At 43.8% G+C, this 23,044-nt stretch overlaps 2 protein-coding genes across 4 annotated transcripts in view; one reads left to right on the top strand and one right to left on the bottom strand.

Annotated features, from left to right (window-relative positions):
• LOC120052571 (palladin-like) overlaps positions 1-8,020 on the top strand; it is a 75,867-nt gene extending 67,847 nt beyond the window's left edge. For all 3 annotated transcript variants that reach the window (XM_038999557.1, XM_038999556.1, XM_038999558.1), the window contains 8 exons: positions 241-462; positions 2,901-3,050; positions 3,810-3,898; positions 4,915-5,047; positions 6,251-6,458; positions 6,874-7,039; positions 7,232-7,365; positions 7,516-8,020. In XM_038999557.1, coding sequence (XP_038855485.1) covers positions 241-462; positions 2,901-3,050; positions 3,810-3,898; positions 4,915-5,047; positions 6,251-6,458; positions 6,874-7,039; positions 7,232-7,365; positions 7,516-7,676 — 1,263 coding nt within the window. In that variant the 3' untranslated portion in view covers positions 7,677-8,020. The remainder of the gene's footprint in view (positions 1-240; positions 463-2,900; positions 3,051-3,809; positions 3,899-4,914; positions 5,048-6,250; positions 6,459-6,873; positions 7,040-7,231; positions 7,366-7,515) is intronic.
• Positions 8,021-9,902: 1,882 nt separating this feature from the next.
• On the bottom strand, positions 9,903-22,659 carry LOC120052573 (carbonyl reductase family member 4-like). The gene is made up of 6 exons (XM_038999559.1): positions 22,511-22,659; positions 14,442-14,595; positions 13,561-13,681; positions 13,283-13,419; positions 11,446-11,580; positions 9,903-11,185 (listed from the first exon to the last, which is right to left on the bottom strand). The coding sequence occupies exons 2-6, from the start codon at positions 14,584-14,586 to the stop codon at positions 11,007-11,009; spliced, it is 717 nt and encodes a 238-aa protein (XP_038855487.1). The 5' UTR covers positions 14,587-14,595; positions 22,511-22,659; the 3' UTR covers positions 9,903-11,006.
• Between the last annotated feature and the right edge of the window lie 385 nt (positions 22,660-23,044).

Raw genomic sequence — 23,044 nt, 5'->3', positions numbered from 1 at the left:
ACTGACGGGAAAAGGAGAATCTTGTTTTTCCGTAACTCACTGTTCTTGAATGAATGAAAGGATAAATCAATGAATGCATGCATGAGTGACACAGAATGTTCTTGGTGGAGTGTGCTTCTTGTTCATCTGATTTTTCTGTGACCCCGTTCCTCTGTGATTTCAGGCTCTTCCTGTAATAGTGATGCTCCTTGAACTCCGTCTCCCAGGGTTAACCCTGCTCCCTCTCTGTGTGCTCTGCAGGAGTACAAGGTGTCCAGCTTCGAGCAGCGCCTGATCAGTGAGATCGAGTTCCGTCTGGAGCGCTCTCCAGCGGAGGAGTCTGACGACGATGTGCAGCATGACGAAGACTCTACAGGCCAGGGGGTGGTGCCATTCTTCGACAGCAAGCTCAAACACTACAAGGTGTTCGAGGGCATGCCCGTCACCTTCTCCTGCAAGGTCATCGGAGACCCCAAGCCAAAGGTCAGAGGTCACACAGATCACAGAGTGATGATGTGGAAATATAGCGGACTGATTCATCGTTAGTCTCGCATACCAGCACGCCGTATTCTAGTATTTTTTATTGTATTTAATGTCAATATTATCACTGCTACGCTATTTAGTTATAGTGTATTGTTGTATGCTGAACCTATTTAATGTACTGCCATATTGTTCTGATCATTTGGAGTTGATGATGTGTGGTGTTGTTAGTAGGAGGTACATGTACAGTGTGTTATAAGGGCGAGGCCTGCCGTACTAACATCTCTGAGTCCGCCACTGCGGGCAGCATCAGAGGGCCTCTGTAATGACTGGGTGATGACAGGCATCAGATGAATGGAAGAGATAGAAAAAGAGAGGATAGATAGAGGATGGAGGGAGTATAATATGATATAACATAATAATATACCTCCCTTCCCTCCCTACTCCTATCCACATCTATAGGTCATTGTGTCCCCTATAGATCTACTGGTATAAGGATGGGAAGCAGATCATTGTGTAACTCTGTGTTGTGTCTATCCTGTCCCCTATAGATCTACTGGTTTAAGGATGGGAAGCAGATCATTGTGTAACTCTGTGTTGTGTCTATCCTGCCCCCTATAGATCTACTGGTTTAAGGATGGGAAGCAGATCATTGTGTAACTCTGTGTTGTGTCTATCCTGTCCCCTATAGATCTACTGGTTTAAGGATGGGAAGCAGATCATTGTGTAACTCTGTGTTGTGTCTATCCTGTCCCCTATAGATCTACTGGTTTAAGGATGGGAAGCAGATCATTGTGTAACTCTGTGTTGTGTCTATCCTGTCCCCTATAGATCTACTGGTTTAAGGATGGGAAGCAGATCATTGTGTAACTCTGTGTTGTGTCTATCCTGTCCCCTATAGATCTACTGGTTTAAGGATGGGAAGCAGGTCATTGTGTAACTCTGTGTTGTGTATATTCTGTCCCCTATAGATCTACTGGTTTAAGGATGGGAAGCAGATCATTGTGTAACTCTGTGTTGTGTCTATCCTGTCCCCTATAGATCTACTGGTTTAAGGATGGGAAGCAGATCATTGTGTAACTCTGTGTTGTGTCTATCCTGTCCCCTATAGATCTACTGGTTTAAGGATGGGAAGCAGATCATTGTGTAACTCTGTGTTGTGTCTATCCTGTCCCCTATAGATCTACTGGTTTAAGGATGGGAAGCAGGTCATTGTGTAACTCTGTGTTGTGTATATCCTGTCCCCTATAGATCTACTGGTTTAAGGATGGGAAGCAGATCATTGTGTAACTCTGTGTTGTGTCTATCCTGTCCCCTATAGATCTACTGGTTTAAGGATGGGAAGCAGGTCATTGTGTAACTCTGTGTTGTGTCTATCCTGCCCCCTATAGATCTACTGGTTTAAGGATGGGAAGCAGATCATTGTGTAACTCTGTGTTGTGTCTATCCTGTCCCCTATAGATCTACTGGTTTAAGGATGGGAAGCAGGTCATTGTGTAACTCTGTGTTGTGTCTATCCTGTCCCCTATAGATCTACTGGTTTAAGGATGGGAAGCAGGTCATTGTGTAACTCTGTGTTGTGTATATCCTGTCCCCTATAGATCTACTGGTTTAAGGATGGGAAGCAAATCATTGTGTAACTCTGTGTTGTGTCTATCCTGTCCCCTATAGATCTACTGGTTTAAGGATGGGAAGCAGATCATTGTGTAACTCTGTGTTGTGTCTATCCTGTCCCCTATAGATCTACTGGTTTAAGGATGGGAAGCAGGTCATTGTGTAACTCTGTGTTGTGTCTATCCTGTCCCCTATAGATCTACTGGTTTAAGGATGGGAAGCAGATCATTGTGTAACTCTGTGTTGTGTCTATCCTGTCCCCTATAGATCTACTGGTTTAAGGATGGGAAGCAGGTCATTGTGTAACTCTGTGTTGTGTCTATCCTGTCCCCTATAGATCTACTGGTTTAAGGATGGGAAGCAGATCATTGTGTAACTCTGTGTTGTGTCTATCCTGTCCCCTATAGATCTACTGGTTTAAGGATGGGAAGCAGGTCATTGTGTAACTCTGTGTTGTGTCTATCCTGTCCCCTATAGATCTACTGGTTTAAGGATGGGAAGCAGGTCATTGTGTAACTCTGTGTTGTGTCTATCCTGTCCCCTATAGATCTACTGGTTTAAGGATGGGAAGCAGATCATTGTGTAACTCTGTGTTGTGTCTATCCTGTCCCCTATAGATCTACTGGTTTAAGGATGGGAAGCAGATCATTGTGTAACTCTGTGTTGTGTCTATCCTGTCCCCTATAGATCTACTGGTTTAAGGATGGGAAGCAGGTCATTGTGTAACTCTGTGTTGTGTCTATCCTGTCCCCTATAGATCTACTGGTTTAAGGATGGGAAGCAGGTCATTGTGTAACTCTGTGTTGTGTCTATCCTGTCCCCTATAGATCTACTGGTTTAAGGATGGGAAGCAGATCTCTAAGAGGAGTGAACACTACAGGATCAGCCGCGACGCTGATGGAACCTGCAACCTCCACACCGCCGCCGCCTCATTGGACGATGACGGCAACTACACCATCATGGCTGGTAACCCCGAGGTGAGAACACCTGACCCACCCAACACACACACACACAGGACCTGACTGATTCACACCCCATGTAGAAAACTCAGCACAGACTTTCACACCAAGTTGTTTCACACTAATCTACTGTACACAAGGGACATACACACACTGTATCTATGGACACGCATACACACACATTATCAGGACCAAGCCGTTTGGCAGCCAGTGGTGCCGTTTGGCAGCCAGTGGTGCTGATGCTGTTAGCAGTCATTAGTTCTGGAGAATAATAGCCATGGAGAAGATAAGGGTCTCCAGCCAGCAAGGGGAAGCAGGCGTTGAGTGAGACAGGAAATCACTAAAGCCTTCATGAGGGTCGAGAGTTCATGTACTGTTGGCTCTCTGAGAGCCTGGCCAACTTCAACACATTGTACTTCCCCCCTGACGTGGGTTTTAGTTGAGTTTGAGTATGAACAGTCATAAATGTCGAACAAACGTCTCTCTCTCTCTCTCTCTCTCTCTCTCTCTCTCTCTCTCTCTCTCTCTCTCTCTCTCTCTCTCTCTCTCTCTCTCTCTCTCTCTCTCTCTCTCTCTCTCTCTCTCTCTCTCTCTCTCTCTCTCTCTCTCTCTCTCTCTCTCTCTCTCTCTCTCTCTCTCTCTCTCTCTCTCTCTCTCTCTCTCTCTCTCTCTCTCTCTCTCTCTCTCTCTCTCTCTCTCTCTCTCTCTCTCTCTCTCTCTCTCTCTCTCTCTCTCTCTCTCTCTCTCTCTCTCTCTCTCTCTCTCTCTCTCTCTCAGGGGAGGGTGAGCTGTACTGGCAGGATGATGGTCCAGGCAGTGAACCAGAGAGGGAGGAGCCAGCGCTCTGCACCTGGACATGTTCGCAGGTACAGGAAGACTACAATACCTGACACAGAAGGAGACTACAATACCTGACACAGAAGGAGACTACAATACCTGACACAGAAGGAGACTACAATACCTGACACAGAAGGAGACTACAATACCTGACACAGAAGGAGACTACAATACCTGACACAGAAGGAGAGGGCAGAAAAACACTGTTGGCTATTATTCATATGCCGTTCTTACAGATGTGGCATCTTCATTTGATCACTCTTTTGTTTATGAGAATTTTCCTGCATTGCAGGAAATGCAGATGAGCTTTATGATTTACATAAATTCACTGAAAACCTACACTAACACAAGGTTATATTACCAGTAATGCACTTTTCATGTAGCCTACTTTTGGCCAGCCTAACCACCGGTCAAGCAACATTATAGACTAAATGTTCATATTCACAATGATACCAGGTGTATGAACATCAATTCCAAACGACCATTATTATGACCTTTTAAAAGAGTTATGTACAGTATTGTTGATACTAGTGTGTGTTAAATCATTGTGCTGACATTTTTATGTGAGGTGAATAGTGTAGCGTGAGAGGGCGGAAACACCTGTTGGTTCTGCTCTGTTAGATTGATAGGTGTAATATTTGTTCTGCATAATACCTGTCCCACGTATAATAACACTCCCACATCCAACCGAACGAACGAACGCACACACACATGCATTACGGTAAGCTGATCTGTACACAGACACTCCCAGATAAGTCCTTCATTTGTCTGAGGGAAGTGTTTGAAGATATCCATCAGTACCTCCTTCTCCCTTTATCTCTCTCCTTCTTACCCTCTCTCTTCCCCTCGCTCCACTCTGCACAGCTCGGGTGTATTTACACTGTGTGGAGGGATGGTGATGTCATTGTTGTGATAGTGTAGGAGGACAGGGAACGCCTGGGGTCATGACCCACCATAGAGTTCCTAAACGGAGAAACAGGGTGTTAGTAGTGGGAGTACTGGGTTCTGTTGGGTGTAAAATTATTGCTCTGCTTCCCTCTCTTAGACCTAGGTCTCGGTCCAGAGACAGTGGTGATGAGAACGAGAATATCCAGGAGCGTCACTTCCGCCCCCACTTCCTGCAGGCGCCCGGTGACCTCATCGTCCAGGAGGGCAGGCTCTGCCGGATGGACTGCAAGGTGAGACCACGCCCCCTTAACACTGAACCCACCTCTCCTTGACCTCTTCAACTACAGCCACATCTTTAGGATTCTGCCATTATAGGCCTGGTGTTTATGGAGGACTGGGAGCTTTTTCATTACTGGAAGCAGGGCAGGATCTAAGAATTCCTAAAAGGAACATTCCAACTTTCCACAATTAACCCTGGTGTTCAGCAAATAGTAAATCATAGAAAATGGAGGAAAGCAGTGCAGATCCACCCTCTAATTGTATGTATGTGTCAGTGATGAGGAGTGTCTGTGGGCCTGAGAAAGGTGTCCTCCCCATTAATTGTATATACTGGAGAAGAAAAAACCGCGGGCTATATATTTAATTTCTTCTTTCATGAGGAATGGCTCAGACAGAGCGCAAGAGGAGGGGAAATCCTGGGGTCATTTTGCTAGGATTACCGGGATCCCTCTCACTCTTTCTGCAATCATGTCTCTCTCCACACTCTCCTTCCCTTTGTTTTCTCTTTCTCTGTCCATCCCCTTTTCTCTCTTTCTCCCTTGGTCACTAATCCTCCCTGTGCGGTCAGACCGTTAGAAAACGATGTTACAAAACTGTAATACAACCAAAAAGCAGCATACACGGATTTCACACGCTATAAAAATACTCTCTTTTTATACTCGTCCAAAAAATAAACACAGTGAGTCTCCAATGTCTTGGGGCTCTGAATGTCAATTATATTTATAGACTAAATTTATTTCCAAATCGTTTGTGAGTTTCCAAACTTTCCATGCCAATAGTGTCTCAACTACAGGAAGTGTTCTGCAGTCAGGCTGAACCATGTTGTTCAACCAAAAATGTATAAATTCTTCTTCCAGCACTCAATACAGTCAAGGCCGGACACACACACACACACACACACACACGCACACGCACATGCACACGCACACGCACACACAAACACAGCCTCTACTGGTCAGACCTTCCTTTTGAAGGCCAGGCAGTTCCCATGAGAAAACATGCAGGAGACTCCAGACAAGCAACAATTAAACACTGCTGCTCTCACTGCAGACAGAGACACACCATATTACTGTACTCACAATGCAAATATATACAAGCACATATACACTGCAGATAGAGTCATGCTCCATCTAGATTCAAATCATCACATCACTGTATAAATAACACAATGTGAGGAATGAGTCATTGAGTATGTGTTGCGTTCCCCCCTCTAGGTGAGTGGCTTGCCTACACCAGATCTGATCTGGCAGTTGAATGGTCAGACCATCCGTCCTGACTCCGCCCACAAGATGCTAGTGAGGGAGAATGGCGTACACTCATTGGTCATCGAGCCCGTGTCCAGCCGCGACGCAGGCATCTACACCTGCATCGCTAGCAACCGCGCCGGACAGAACTCCTTCAACCTGGAACTCATTGTCGCAGGTAGACACCCATACAATACGTAGATGTATAAGTATAGACAGATGAACAACATTAAAACATCGTCACAGGAAAGTACCCATCATCTGAGCTTGACTTGGACTGAAATAGGTTCCAGTACTTATTTTGGGTGCCGGCACTGTTTATATTTAGGTGCAGGAGCTGCACAATACTTTTGAGCAACTATTCTAGAAGAGGAACAGGAGCTCAAGCAGTAGAACATTTGAGGTGTTGGTACTCAGCTCCGGTGAGCTCCTCCTGCCCAAGTCAAGCACTGGCCATAATATTTTACATGTCTTTTCAGATATAAGGGCCCTTTGTCTATTTTTATTTGTTGATGCAAATACCGTAGTACTTATCACAATACGTCATAGTTTGATATACTATTGACTGACCGTGGTCTCTCTCTTGTCTCCAGCCAAAGAGATTCACAAGGCTCCTTCGTTCATCGAGAAGCTGCAGAACACTGCTGTTGCCGAGGGTAACCCTGTACGTCTGGAGTGCCGTGTGTCGGCTGTCCCCAACCCAAAGATCTTCTGGAAGAAAGAGAACGAGTCGTTCACTCACAATACAGACAGGATCAGGTAAGCCAGCTCTACCATTCACCGTCTATGGCTTGTATTATATAAGTCCAAAAACAGTCAAAGGAAGTAGTGAAGCAATATTATTGGTAAGCAGCCTCTTAAACTGGACCTGCAAATGATAAAGATATTGATGATCTGACAACAGTTGGTGAAACTCTGTCCTGAGGGAGTGTGTTGAACTCTGTTTCCCAGCATGCACCAGGACAACTGTGGCTACCTGTGTATGATCATCCAGCCAGCCATGAAGGAGGATGCTGGATGGTACACCGTGTCAGCCAAAAATGACGCTGGCATCGTGTCCAGCACCGCACGACTCGACGTCCACAGTAAGTCCCCCAGACACCAATGTCTTTCTCTGTGTCCACACAAACCAACTGAATATTATTTACCCTCTAAACACACAGGACCAAATGTAAAAGGCTAAATCTCTGTTATTGTCTCTGTTCTCATCTCTTCCACCTATGTTTCATCCTCAGCTCAGTGGCAGCAGCCCAACACTCCCAAGCCTAAGAAGGTGCGTCCGTCTACGAGTCGCTACGCAGCGCTGACAGAGAGAGGACTGGACGTGAAGGCAGCCTTCTTCCCTGACTCCAGCCCCCTGCAGCCGGGAGGCCTGGTGGAGAGTGATGACCTGTAGAGACCAGCGGGGTTCACACACCCCACTCAACCCCCTAATGCCTTAAAACTAACCCCCAGTGCTACAAGCACCAACCCCCATTCTCCCCCGTTCTCCCCAGACATATAGGGGTAAATGTAACCCCCTCCATCCGAGGCGTATTACGACAATGCCACAGATACTATTTTGGAAGATGGATGACGGGCAATGTGACACCCCATAATATCTCAGTGTCAATGAAACATGGATCCCAACTTAGGATCAGATGGGGTGGCAGGTAGGTAGCCTAGTGGTTAGAGCGTTGGGCTAGTAACCGAAAGGTTGCTAGATCGAATCCCCGAGCTGACAAGGTAAAAATCTGTCGTTCTGCCCCTGAACAAGGCAGTTAACCCAAGAATTTGTTCTTAACTGACTTGCCTAGTCAAATAAAGGTTAAATAAAAAATGTAATAAAAAGATGGTTCCATTTGATCAACCATAGGAATAGGAACTACCATAGGAACCAGAGGAATTTACCCTTGGTGGCCATTGAAGTTAGTTTGCAATTCTGTGGTCCATTAAAAAAAAATATTGTTCACAAATTTCTGATAATGGGTGGTGGAACTGAAGAAGACTTGAATGTTGGTAAATTAGTTCTCAAAGTAACTCTACCATAACCACACACCTCTTAAGTGCCTAAGATATCTCACATGAACTCTTTGCAAAAAATATATATATTTTAAAGTCTAAAGTAGTGTTATTATGCATGTGACAATGGTGCCATTTGTAATGCTCTATATAAATTGATGCCTTACTTATGAAATACTCCCCCAACAAAGGCACCCAATTATAGGGGTAGAGATATGTAGAAACAGGACAGACTTTGGACGCAATGGAAAGGTATGGAAAGTCCAAAGCATGGGAGCCGCACGTCATGTTTCCCTGGACTGTTGAGAGACGAAAGAGAGACCGCAAAACACAAAGTTGTTCTTTTATATGGTTATCACAGCATAGTCTTGGTAATATAGCACAACATGGATATAAACAGTGTCTGGTTTTAGTCATTAATAGCACAATACCATAGATATCAGCATTGTCAGGTTCAACATTTAGCACAAATACCATCGATATTGCACAAGGACTTACTTTTTTCTTACATACTTTTTTTCTTGTTTTTTTGTCAGGTCAAATGACCTTGAAAGTTCAAACTATTTAGTGACTAGATGAGTTGTGAAAAAGAGAATGTTGGCTGAATGACTCGGACACCGTTGAGAGCTCTCACCATTACCATGGTAACTTCAGTGATTGATTGATGGATAGAGGGCCATGACTGGCTAGGAGGTACTGGTGTGTGAAGGTTGACTGTAACAGGGACAGGAAGAGGGGTTATCCTGGGCCAGGAGGCCCAGGTGATCAGTCTCAGCCCAGTGACAAGTCACTTCAACGCTTGTAAACTGTGTGATCCGTGAGTGGAAGTCAAGGACAGAGGAAAGCAAGTTTTTGGAATAGAATTCACTGTAGATGACAAAGAAGAAATTGACAATGTTGATGATGAAATGATGATGGTGTTGATGAGGAAAATGATGGTTATGATTGATTTTGTAGATCAGTTATTTTCTTTGGTTTATTTTTGAAGTTTAAAATTTTCACAGACAGTCCTAATAATGGCTTCAGTTGATTGATCACACACCACAGACTGTCTGCTTTATTTTTGTATGAGAAAACTTTCCCAAGAAACTTGACAAATTATATTAGTGATTTTTTCTCTCTCAAATGTTCAATGACAAAACATAATCCTGTCTGTATTAAAATATCACACTTTTTGAAACAATATATATTGCCTTAATTAAAAGATCACTTGGGCTTATTTCAATCACAATATCTGTCCATGTTTTTATGAGGAACTTATACCAAATGACTATTATTATTAATTATAGCAAAGCTGTTAAGGGAAAGATATACACAGAATTGTATTGAAATAAGTAATGATATATTTTCTCTCACTACTGCATTATTAAATAGGCTTCTTTTGCTGTATCTGTTCACAGCATGTTTCATCCTGCCATTACTGTGATCAGTCACACAAACATATAGGACACCTTTTTGATTTCAATGCCTGTATATGGAATGTTCTCATGATATTACATTAGTTTATGAAAGATAATAAAAAAATCTAAGTGTCTAGAGGTACTGTGTTTATGTTGAGTGAGGAGACAGTAGGAGACTGCTCAAATCAATTCCATACAAAAACTTACCAAGCAGCCATATCATCCATCACAGGGGAAATGCCATTGTTTATTGAGAATTCTTATCAGATTTGACCTTGATCCCTAGTTTACATTGTTTCCACCTTGATCTTAGGTCACATGATAGACAGCAGATGAGTGCAGATGCCCCAGATCCATGAAAGCTTCTAATGACGTGTAAATATATGTGACTGTTGAGCAACCTGTGTGTGAGGGGACTGGGCAGCACACTCCAGTGAGGTGAAATGTCTCTCCACTGGAGGAAATAACAGATGAGATCACAGCATTTCAAATCTCCACACTGAGCATGACAGTCACCTCTGACCCCATCCATTTGCACCACCGATCCTGAGCTGTAACTGGACCCTCAAAACATTCCATGGGCTAAAAATCCCCTCCAGCTGTAGGCACTAGGCAGGCAGTCAGACCCCATCCATACCCCCTCTCTGGGCCCCTCCAGGGCTGGGCTCAAGGGGGGGGCAGCGGTTGGGGCCTGCGCTGTGTCGCGGTCCCCCAGGGGAGTGGGAGAGTGAAACATGAGAGCTTTGGTCAGCACTAGGTGCCTAGAAGTCATGGAAAGAGTAATAGCATTAAATCTGCTGATCAAAGTTAAGGCCTCAGGAGCGTGGAGGGCCAGACTGAGTCAGACACAGTGGAGTCAGCAGTGTTAGCCATGAAAAACTGTCACTCACATAAAGACACACCCCCTCTGAGCTTTGTGGAGCAGTACCCTGTGACTCAGCACTGTGTACCGATAGGGGCAACAGTATTACATGAACCATACTCAGGTATACATATCTATGGCCCTGACTTATTACAAGGTCAAGCCCACACAACATCTGAGAGAAATACGTTTTTGTGCAAATTGAACATTTCTGGGATCTCAGCTCGTGAAACATGGAACCAACACTACATGTTGCGTGTATATTTTTGTTCAGTATAGATAAAAAACATATTTATCCCTTTCCTATGCATGAACCCAGCCCATCCTAAGCTGAAACATACATATACTGGAAAACACAGACCTCTCCATTGTAATTCTCATCTGAGAGTCTCTAAACCACCCAGCTGACAGTGTTAGGAGGTATAGTGGGCACCAGGTGTATATAGAGGGGTCGAGGGCCTCCCTACATGGCCAGCTGCAGCCCTCCGTCCACCACCAGCACCTGTCCTGTGATGTAGGGAGACTCCAGGAGGAAAAGAACAGCCTTGGCCACCTCCTCAGGCTCCCCAAACCTCCCCAGGGGGATGGTCCGCACCCCCTCCCCTTCCCTCAGCCCCACTGTCATGTCTGTCCGGATGAAACCTAGGAGAAAGGAGAAAAGATAAGGGAGGGTCAGCATCAGGAGAAAACTGAATTCGAGCTGAGAGGACATTGGAAACCAATATCCTAGGTACAGTACAAGTCTTTCTATTTTAGCATGACAATGATGAAGGAGATGGCTGAAGCATACACAGGAGTACAAAGGCTAGGACAAGACAGGAGAGAAGTTGAGGAGAATAAGCAGTCAATAGATGAAAGAGAGAGAGGAGCAGTAAAGAAAAGAGGAAGAGACAGCTCCATACCTGGAGCCAGCAGGTTAACTCTGACATTGCGCGAGGCCACCTCCTTGGCCAGGGAGCGAGTGAAGCCCTCCAGACCTGCTTTACTGGCGCTGTACACACACTGACCTGCGTTCCCCTTCAACCCCACCACAGAGCCTACAGTACACACAGATCACAACCATGAGCACAGTGATTTGGCTAACTCAATGTAAAGTGAAGTGAGAGATTATGTTTATTCCCTGGACCACAACCACCACCTTGTGGCCAAATGGCAACATAGAATGCATCTAGTATCATAGCACCCTGAGCGGAGTTGCCAATAACCGGATGTATCCGGTTTTCAGGGATACAGCAAATTCAACCTAGCTTCCTTTTCCGCTGAAAACCAGATGTAGGAACTCCGCTCAGGCGCTTTCTTCTACGTCTGCTACGTTAGGTTAGTAACTCAGTAGTGTGAAGGGGCTGGACATACGGTGCATTCAGAAAGTATTCAGACCCCTTGACTTTTTCCACATTTTGTTAAGTTACAGCCTTATTCTAAAATATATTAAATAGTTTTTTCCCTTCATCAATCTACACACAATACCCCATAATGACAAAGCAAAAACAGGTTTTTAGAAATGTTTGCAAATGTATATTTAAAAATAAAAAATGGAAATATCACATTTGCATAAGTATTCAGACCCTTTACTCAGTACTTTGTTGAAGCACCTTTGGCAGGTCTTCTTGAGTATGACGCTACAATCTTGGCACACCTGTATTTGGGGAGTTTCTCCCATTCTTCTCTGCAGATCCTCTCAAGCTCTGTCAGGTTGGATGGGAGGCATTGCTGCGCAGCTATTTTCAGGTCTCTCCAGAAATGTTCAACCGGGTCCAACTCCACTCAAGGACAATCAGAGACTTGTCCCGAAGCCACTCCTGAGTTGTCTTGGCTGTGTGCTTAGGGTCCGTGTCCTGTTGGAAGGTGAACCTTCGCCCCAGTCTGAGGTCCTGAGCGCTCTGGAGCAAGTTTTCATCAAGGATCTCTCTGTACTTTGCGGCGTTCATATTTGCTTTGATCCTGACTAGTTTCCCAGTCCCTTCCACTGAAAAACATCTCCACAGTATGATGCTGCCACTACCATGCTTCCCCGTAGGGATGGTGCCAGGTTCTTCCAGACGTGGCGTATGGCATTCAGTCTTTAGATGCCTTTTGGCAAACTCCAAGTGGGCTGTCATGTGTCTTTTACTGAGGAGTGGCCACTCTACCATAAAGGCCTGATTGGTGGAGTGCTGCAGAGATGGTTGTCCTTTTGGAAGGTTCTCCCATCTCCAAAGAGGAACTCTAGAGCTCTGTCAGAGTGACCATCGGGTTCTTGGTCAGCTCCCTGACCAAGGCTCTTCTCTCCCGATTGCTCAGTTTGGTCGGGCAGCCAGTCTTGGTGATTCCAAACTTCTTCCATTTAAGAACGATGGAGGCCACTGTGGTCTTGGGGACCTTCAAAGCTGCAGAAATGCTTTGGTAACCTTTGCTATGACATGCACTGTCAACTGTGTGACCTTATATAGACAAGTGTGTGCCTTTCCAAATCATGTCCAATCAATTGAATTCACCACAAGTGGACTCCACTCAAGCTGTAGAAGCATCTCAAGGATGATCACTGGAAACAGGATGCACCTGAGTCTCATAGTAAAGGGTGTGAATACATACGTAAATATGTCATTTCTAAAATCCTGTTTTTGCTTTGTCATTATGGGGTATTGTGTGTAGACTGCTGAGGATTATTTATTTATTTAATCAATTTTAGAATAAGGCTGTAACGTAACAAAAATTCAAGGGGTCCGAATACTTTCCGAAGGCACTGTACAGTAACAGTACCTATGTTGACAATGGCCCCCCCCTGGGTGTGGAGCATGCTCCGTAGCGCTGCCTTGCATGTCAACATGCTCCCCAGTAGGTTGGTATGAAGCAGAGCCACCATGTCCTCGGGCCTGGTCCTCAGCAACAGACCATCCCTGAACACATACACAGGAGATGGATGAGTTATTTTTTTATACACATGCAAACTCACCTGCATAGGTGATCATTGGAGTTCTGAAGGTATGAAACTAACCTGTACGAGTACTGATTCATGCAAGTATTTCACACGCACACACCTGTTGATACCAGCTGCATTGACCAGGTATGAGATGTTTCCACAGGTCTTCTGGATCGTCTCAAATATCTTCTGAACTTCCTCTCCTCTGGAGACGTCACAACTAAAGGCCACATGGTCAGCTAGAAAACGAGAGATTGGTTAAACATAAGGTCAACCGAAAACTACAACTGTGTTTAGGCCTAATAAACAACATAAGTGAATGTGGCACTAGCCTAATCATCTGGTTAGAATAGGGGTTCCCAAACCTTTTTGGCCCATGACCCCATTTTGATATTTAAAAAAATGTGCGACCCCACCTCACCATGTAAAAATAAGTTATGTAATCAACGGCCAATGTTAACTTTTTGAAATGGGGCTATGACAGTTTATTACAAATCATTCTGACAGTACTTTTCACAGTATTTCAATCTGAAGGAAGAGTGGTTTGAAGTGACAGAATTGACGGAAGTTCAGTAGATCATCAGTCAATAATTTTGTATGATGTTCTGTGTTAGAAAAACTAGCCTGTACCTTATTTCCCCCCCAGTCGTATTTAGTGCCTGGCCCTGTCCACTCTGGTGTTCCTGAGAGTCTTATCTTTCATTGATGGGGTCATTATATTTTGCAGCTTAAATGGTTCAAAAGATAGTAAGACATTTGTTGGAAGAAAACAGAAAACGTGCTGTTTATGTCAACCGCATCTAGCGGCTACCGGAGGTTACCGACCTAACCCCGGTTCTATGAACCAAGCGTAATTCTCTTGCTACACATATTTTAATTAGGCAACCCCACATGCGGTCGTGACCCCGAACTTGGGAAACGCTGGGTTAGACATTGAAAATGTGAACAGCAGAGCCCAACTAAGAGGTGCATGACACCCCTGCAGGTATAATGCTGTACCTCCAGCGAGGGACACCACAGTGGCCTGAGCAGCATCCTGGTTCCTGGACACCACAGCAACCCTGCAGCCTCTCTCTGCCAGCAGCCTTGATACAGCCCTGCCAATGCCCCTGGAGCCCCCACACACCACACACAGCCTGGACATGCCCCTGCCCTGCAGAAGAGACCACATCACAGAGCAAAGTCAAAGATGAGATGACATTGGCATTTGGTTTCAGGGTCAGTCGGATTTAACGTCTACTGAAGCCCTTCCTTAAAGCTAGAATCCATCATTTACATTTTTGGACATATAAATTAATGATATACAGTGCATTGGGAAAGTATTCAGACCACTTCCCTTTTTCACATTTTGTTATGTTACAGCCTTACTCTAAAATGGATTAAATAAAATAAATCCTCATCAATCTACACACAATACCCCATAATGACAAAGCAAAAACATGTTTTTAGATTTGTTTCAAAAAAAAAATCTGAAATATCTTATTTACATAAGTATTCAGAACCTTTTCTATGAGACTCAAAATTGAGCTCAGGTGCATCCTGTTTCCATTGATCATCCTTGAGATGTTTCTACAATTTGATTGGAGTCCACCTGTGGTAAATTCAATTGATTGGACATGATTTGGAAAGGCATACACCTGTCTATATAAGGTTCCACAGTTGACAGTGCATGTCAGAGCAAAAACCAAGCCATGAGGTCGAAGGAATTGTCAGTAGAGCTCCATGACAGGATTGTGTTGAGGCACAGATCTTGGGAAGGGTACCAAAACATTTCTGCAGCATTGAAGTTCTTAAATGGACACCAATAATGGACGAAGTTTGGAACCACCTCATACTATTGCTGGCAGCCCAAAACTGAGCAATCGTGGGATAAGGGCCTTGGTCAGGGAGGTGACCAAGAACGTGATGGTCACTCTGACAGAGCTCCAGAGTTCCTCTGTGGAGATGGGAGAACCTTTCAGAAGGACAACCATCTCTGCAGCACCACCAATCAGGCCTTTATGGTAGAGTGGCTAGACGGAAGCCACACCTCAGTAAAGGATGCTCAGACCATGAGAAACACAATTATCTGGTTTGATGAAACCAAGATTGAACTCTTTGGCCTGAATGCCAAGCGCAACGTCTGGAGGAAACCTAGCACCATCCCTACAGTGAAGCACAGTGGTGACAGCATCTGACTGTGGGGATGTTTTTCAGCGGCAGGGACTGGGAGACTAGTCAGGATTGAGGGATAGATGAACGGAGCAAAGTACAGGGTGATCCTTGATGAAAATTGCTCCAGAGCGCTCAGGACCTCAGACTGGGGCGAAGGTTCAAGTTCCAACTGGACAACCACCCTAAGCACAAAGCCAAGACAATGCAGGAGTGGCTTTGGGACAAGTCTCTGAATGTCCTTGAGTGGCCAAGCCAGAGTCCTTGAACGCGATTTAAAATCTCTAGAGAGACCTGAAAATAGCTGTGCAGCGACGCTCCCCATCCAACCTGACAGAGATTGAGAGGATCTGCAGAGAAGAATGGGAAACTCCCCAAATACAGGTGTGCCAAGCTTGTAGCGTCATACCCAAGAAGACTCGAGGCTGTAATCGCTGCCAAAGGTGCTTCAACAAAGTACTGAGTAAAGGGTCTGAATACTTACAGTACCAGTCAAAAGTTTGGACACCCCTACTCATTCAAGAGTTTTCTTTATTTTTACAATTTTGTACATTGTAGAATAATAGTGAAGACAACAAAACTATGAAATAACACATATGGAATCATGTAGAAAGCAAAAAACTTAAATCAAAATATATTTGATATTCTTCAAAGTAGCCACCCTTTGCCTTGATGACAGCTTTGCACACTCTTGGCATTCTCCCAACTAGCTTCACCTGGAATGCTTTTCCAACAGTCTTGAAGGAGTTCCCACATATTCGTTAGGTAGGTATTCTACCTAAGGCGAGCAATACCTCAAGACTTCTTATTAATATTAGACATCGCGCACCAGCAGTTATTGGCAAATAGACACACACCCCTGTCCCTTGTCTTACCAGACGTAGCTGCTCTGTCCTGCCGAAACACGGAGAAGCCAGCCAGCTCCATATTATCCATGTCGTCGTTCAGCCAAGTCTCTGTGAAACATAAGATATTACAGTATTTTCAGGTCTCTCCAGAGATGTTCGATTGGGTTCAAGTCCGGGCTCTGGCTAGGCCACTCAAGGACATTCAGAGACTTGTCCAGAAGCCACTTCTGAGTTGTCGTGGCTGTGTCCTGTTGGAAGGTGAACATTCACCTCAGTCCGAGGTCCTGAGCAGGTTTTCATCAAGGATCTCTCTGTACTTTGTTCCATTCATCTTTGCCTCCATCCTGAGTAGTCTCCCAGTCCCTGCCGCTGAGAAACATTCCCACAGCATGATGCTGCTGCCACCACCATGCTTCACCTTAGTGATGGAGCCAAGTTTCCTCTAGACATGACCCTTGGCATTCAGGCCAAAGAGTTTAATCTTGGTTTCTCATGGTCTGAGAGTCTTTAGGTGCCTTTTGGCAAACTCCAAGCAGGCTGTTATGTGCCTTTTACTGAGGAGTGGCTTTTGTCTGGCCACTCTACAATAAAGGCCTGATTGGTGGAGTGCTGCAGAGATGGTTGTCTTTCTGGAAGGTTCTCTCATCTCCCCAGAGGAACTTTAGAGCTCTGTCAGTGTGACCACCGGGTTCTTGGTCAGCTCTCTGACCAAGGCGCTTCTCCTCCGATTGCTCAGTTTGGCTGGGCGGCCAGCTCTAAGAAGATTCTTGGTGGTTCCCCAAACTTCGTCCATTTAAGAATGATGGAGGCCACTCTGTTCTTGGGGACCTTCAATCTTGTCTCGGAGCTCTACGGACATATCCTTTTACCTTATGGCTTGATTTTTGCTCTGACGTACTGTCAACTGTGGGACCTTATATAAACAGGTGTGTGCATTTCAAAATCATGTCAGATCAATTGAATTTACCACAGGTGGACTCCAATCAAGTTGTAGAAACATATCAAGGACGGTCAATGGAAACAGGATGCACCTGAGCTCAATTTCGAGTCTCATAGTAAAGAGTTGGAATACTCAAGTAAATAAGGTATTTTAGTTTGTATTTTTAATACATTTGCAACCTGACAGAGCTTGAGAGGATCTGTTGAGAAGAACGGGAGAAACTCCCCAAATACAGGTGTGCCAAGCTTCTAGAGCCATACCCAAGAAGACTCAAGGCTGTAATCGCTGCCAAAGGTGCTTCAACAAAGAACTGAGTAAAGGGTCTAAATACGTACAGCTGAAGTCGGAAGTTTACATACACCTTAGCCAAATACATTTAAACTCAGTTTTTCACAATTACTTACATTTAATCCTAGTAAAAATTCCCTGTCTTAGGTCCGTTAGGATCACCACTCTATTTTAAGAATGTGAAATGTCAGAATAATAGTAGAGAGAATGATTTATTTTAGCTTTTATTTCTTTCATCACATCCCCAGTGTGTCAGAAGTTTACATACACAATTAGTATTTGGCAGCATTGCTTTTAAATTGTTTAACTTGGGTCAAACGTTTCGGATAGCTTCCCACAATAAATTGGGTGAATTTTGGCCCATTCCTCCTGACAGAGCTGGTGTAATTGAGTCTGTAGGCTTCCTTGCTCACACTTTTTCAGTTCTGCCCACAAATGTTCTATAGGATTGAAGTCAGGGCTTTGTGATAGCCACTCCAATACCTTGACTTTGTTGTCCTTAAGACATTTTGCCACAACTTTCGAAGTATGCTTGCGGTCACTGTCCATTTGGAAGACCCATTTGCGACCAAGCTTTAACTTCCTGACTGATGTCTTGAGATGTTGCTTCAATATATCCACATAATTTTCCTCCCTCATGATGCCATCTATTTTGTGAAGTGCACCAGTCCCTCGTACAACAAAGCACCCCCACAACATGTTGCTGCCACCCCCGTGCTTCACGGTTGGGATGGTGTTCTTCGGCTTACAAGCCTCCCCCTTTTTCCTCCAAACATAATGATGGTCATTATGGCCAAACAGTTTTATTTTTGTTTCATCAGACCAGAGGACATTTCTCCAAAAAGTATGATCTTTGTCCCCATGTGCAGTAGCAAACCGTAATCTGGCTTTTTTTATGGCGGTTTTGGAGCAGTGGCTTCTTCCTTGCTGAGCGGCCTTTCAGGTTATGTCGATATAGGACTCATTTAACTGTGGATATAAATACATTTGTACCTGTTTCCTTCAGCATCTTCACAAGGTCCTTTGCTGTTGTTCTGGGATTGATTTGCACTTTTCGCACCAAAGTACGTTCATCTCTAGGAGACAGAACGCGAGTCCTTCCTGAGCGGTATGACGGCTGCGTGGTCCCATGGTGTTTATACTTGCGTACTATTGTTTGTACAGATGAACGTGGTACCTTCAGGCGTTTGGAAATTGCTCCCAAGGATGAACCAGACTTGTGGAGGTCTACAACTTTTTTTCTGATGTCTTGGCTGATTTCTTTTGATTTCCCCATGATGTCAAGCAAAGAGGCACTGAGTTTGAAGATAGGCCTTGAAATACATCCACACTGGTACACCTCCAATTGACTCAAATTATGTCAATTAGCCTACCAGAAGCTTCTAAAGCCATGAAATCATTTTCTGGAATTTTCCAAGCTGTTTAAAGGCACAGTCAACTTAGTGTACGTAAAATTCTGACCCACTGGAATTGTGATACAGTGAATTATATGTGAAATAATCTGTCTGTAAACAATTGTTGGAAAAATCACTTGTGTCATGCACAAAGTAGATGTCTTAGCCGACTTGCCAAAACTATAGTTTGTTAACAAGACATTTGTGGTGTGGTTGAAAAATGAGTTTTAATGACTCCAACCTAAGTGTTTGTAAACTTCCGACTTCAACTGTATGTAAATGTAATATTTAAGTCTTTTTTTAAATATAAATTAGCAAACATTTCTAAAAACCTGTTTTTGCTTTGTCATTATGGGGTATTGTGTGTAGATTGATGAGGAAACAAAACAATTTAATACATTTTAAATTAAGGCTGTAACTTAACAAAATGTGGAAAAGTCAAGGGGTCTGAATACTTTCCAAATGCACTGTATATGGAACAGTTGTCAATTTTTTGGTCCTTAAAACCTCTTATGGACCCCTTCACGCGCCAATCCCTTTAGCGGGATCGATTTGACAACATCCAGTGAAATGGCAGGGCGCCAAATTCAAACTACAGGAATATCAATATTCAACATTCACGAAAATATATGTGTACTACATCAAAATAAAGCTTAACTTCTTGTTAATCCAGCCGCTGTGTCAGATTTCAAAAAGGCTTTACGGCGAAAGCAGACCATGCGATTATCTGAGGACAGCGCCCCGCATACAAACACATGAAAATCCTATTTCAACCAGACTGGTGCGCCCCAAAAGCCAGAAATAGCGATATAATTAATGCCTTACCTTTGAAGATCTTCTTATGTTGGCACTCCAAAATGTCCCAGAAACATCACAAATGGTCCTTTTGTTCGATAATGTCCTTCTTTATGTCCCAGAAATGTCCATTTATTTGGCGCGTTTGATTCATAAATACACCGGTTTCAACTCGCCCAACATGCCTACAAAGTATCTAATAAGTTACCTGTAAACTTGGTCCAAACATTTCAAACAATGTTCCTAATCCAACCTCAGGTACCCTAAAACGTAAATAATCGATAAAATTTAAGGCGGAATAAACTGTTTCTAATGCCAGATAAAAACAACGTGAAGCACGTTCCAGTTCATGCGCACCAAACAGTAGAGTCCACCTGGAGTGACACAATGAATAGCACTACTTCTTCATTTCTCAAAAGAAAAACATTAACCATTTTCTAAAGACTGTTGACATCTAGTGGAAGCCATAGGAACTGCAACCAGGTTCCTCATAAATAGGGCTTCCCATAGAAACAATTGGAAAACACAATGACCTCAACATTTTCCCCCCCTGGATGGATTGTGCTCGTGGTTTCGCCTGCCAAATCAGTTCTGTTATACTCACAGACATGATTCTAAAAGTTTTAGAAACTTCAGAGTGTTTTCTATCCAAATCTACTAATTATATGCATAACCTAGCTTCTGGGCCTGAGTAGCAGGCAGTTTACTTTGGGCATGCTTTTCATCCGGATGTCAAAATACTGCCCCCTAGCCTTAAGAAGAAACTGGTACTTTTTTATTCAGCACAATTTTCTTTAACCAATTTTGGTCTTTAATGCAGGCCCAACAGAGGTCCTTACTTTCTCCCCCTTCCACTTTCCTTTTCCATTTTTGAGGTAATGATGCAATTAGTTGGTTGTAATTCTGGATAGAGCAATGGAAATTCAGGCCGGTACAACCTGGTGCTAGGCCCGGCCCCCAGGCAGCCCGCTTAGCCGGCTGTCGGCCTTCCGGAAGGTGCCCCCCCACTGCATCCCCAAAGAACCTCTGAGGGTGCGCAGGTGACAAGTTTATGCTCATGTTGCAGCAGTATGTAGGAGGGAGATTCCGAGATGTGAGAAGTGTGCAGGAGGGCATGGGTCAAAGGAGTATGTCGTTTCAGTAGAAAAAGTGGAGTGTTTCAATTGTGGGAGTGGCCATGTTGCAAGGGATCAGAAATGTCTTGTGTGAGTGAGACAGGTTGAAGTTTCCAGGGTGAGAGCAGTGAGGAAAGTAGAAAATGGTGGGCAAAGGGTGAGGGAGGCTGAGAGGCCTGTACAGAGTAACCCGAACAGTTTGTGCTTTAATAAGGCTGGCTTCTTGCCATGGTCATTAATTGTGCTGTTCAGATGGAAAGAAAATCCAATATGTAATTTTCTAGTAGCAGCAGAGAAGTTTTTGGGTGTCAGAGATTTTAGTGCAGAAGAACTACAGGGGGGTTTGAGAGAAGGGTTTTCAGCCTCCCAGGCTGACAACATGGTGTAGGATCTGTTAGGGCCAAAGTAGCAGGAAGGGGTGGTGGGGTGTGTTGGGGATAGTGGTATATACAGTGAGCTCCAAAAATATTGGGACAGTGACACATTTTTTGTCGTTTTGGCTCTGTACTCCAGCACTTTGGATTTTAAATGATACAATGACTATGAGGTTAATGTGCAGACTGTCAGCTTTAATTTGAGGGTATTTTCACCAATATTGGTGAACAGTACTTTTGTACATAGTCCCCCCCCATTTGAGGGGACCAAAAGTATTGGGACTAATTCACTTATATGTGTATTAAAGTAGTCAAAGGTTTAGTATTTGGTCCTATATTCCACAATGAATTAACATTGTTGGGTGCATTTTCTGTTTGTGTTTCAGATTATTTTGTGCCCAACAGAAATTAATGGTAACTAATGTATTGTGTCATTTTGGAGTCACTTTTATTGTAAATAAGAATAGAATATGATTCTACACACTTCGACATTAATGTGGATGCTACCATGATTACAGATAGTCCCGGAAAAAGCTGAGTGAGAAAGTTATACGCACAAATATCATACCCCAAGACATGCTATCCTCTCACCATTACAATAACACCTGAGGTTAGCATTTTTTGGGGGGATATGATATTTATGCATCTAACTTTCTCACCCATTATTCACATTTCATTCAGGATTATCCGTAATCATGGTAGCATCCACAATGTAGAAGTGTTTAGAAACATATTATATTCTTATTTATAATAAAAGTGACTCCATAATGACACAATACCCTCACATTAAAGTTGACAAGTCTGTACCTCAATCTCATAGTCATTCTATTATTTTCAATCCAAAATGCTGGAGTACAGAGGCAAAACATTAAACTTCGTTTAAGAACAGAATGGAACTAAACGGGTTCTGTTGCAAAATGTTTTGCAATAGAACTGGCCTAATGAATACACCCTTGGCCTTGTCAAAACAACAACACGGCTGGGCCATAGACCCACAGATAGAACAATGGTTTAGTTATACAAATATTTGATAGACCGGCTAACTAGCGACATTATTCTAGACAGAGCATGCAACTGTCTTTGTGGCTGTTAGTTGATTTCAAAGCTAAGTTAGCTAGCTATGCTAGCAAGATAATTTGAAGGTAGTTTGGTGCAAAACTCACGTTTTCACGCAACTCTGTTGTCGTTTAAGATGGATACCAAGTTGGCATTTCGCTCCATATAATTCTTATCGTTTGACTATCGGGTCCTTTGACAATAACATGTGCAAACGTTAGTTGATCATTGACACCGTACACACGGAGGTCGCCATTTTTTCCTGTAGTGCGTTTATTAATTCGACCACATGGGGGAGCAAGAGATACGCACATAAATCTCACAGTTCGTGCCAGTGTCCCCGGACCACTGAGGTAGGCTGTGTCCCTCACAGGTAGCTGGACCCACAGACATACCACACCACAGTCTGTCCACAGTTTAGACGTGATGATCAAACCTAGTCTAGGTTTAGGGTTAGAGTTACAGTTAGGTTTGAACCGGGAATAATAAGATAATTAGGTGGGTGCTTACATTTGTCATATTTCACACATGTACAAGTGTATGTGTGAATTGGAATTAATTTTTTGCAAATCTCACACCCCCTGAGACAACCCCGGAGAGTGGGGTCAGAGCCAGGGATCAGCCATTATTGACAGCGACCC

Source organism: Salvelinus namaycush, chromosome 8 (assembly GCF_016432855.1).
Source record: "Salvelinus namaycush isolate Seneca chromosome 8, SaNama_1.0, whole genome shotgun sequence".
In the NCBI taxonomy this organism is placed as follows: Eukaryota; Metazoa; Chordata; class Actinopteri; order Salmoniformes; family Salmonidae; genus Salvelinus; species Salvelinus namaycush.
Note: the sequence above shows the minus strand (reverse complement) of the source record. Positions and strands in the feature narration are given on the sequence as shown.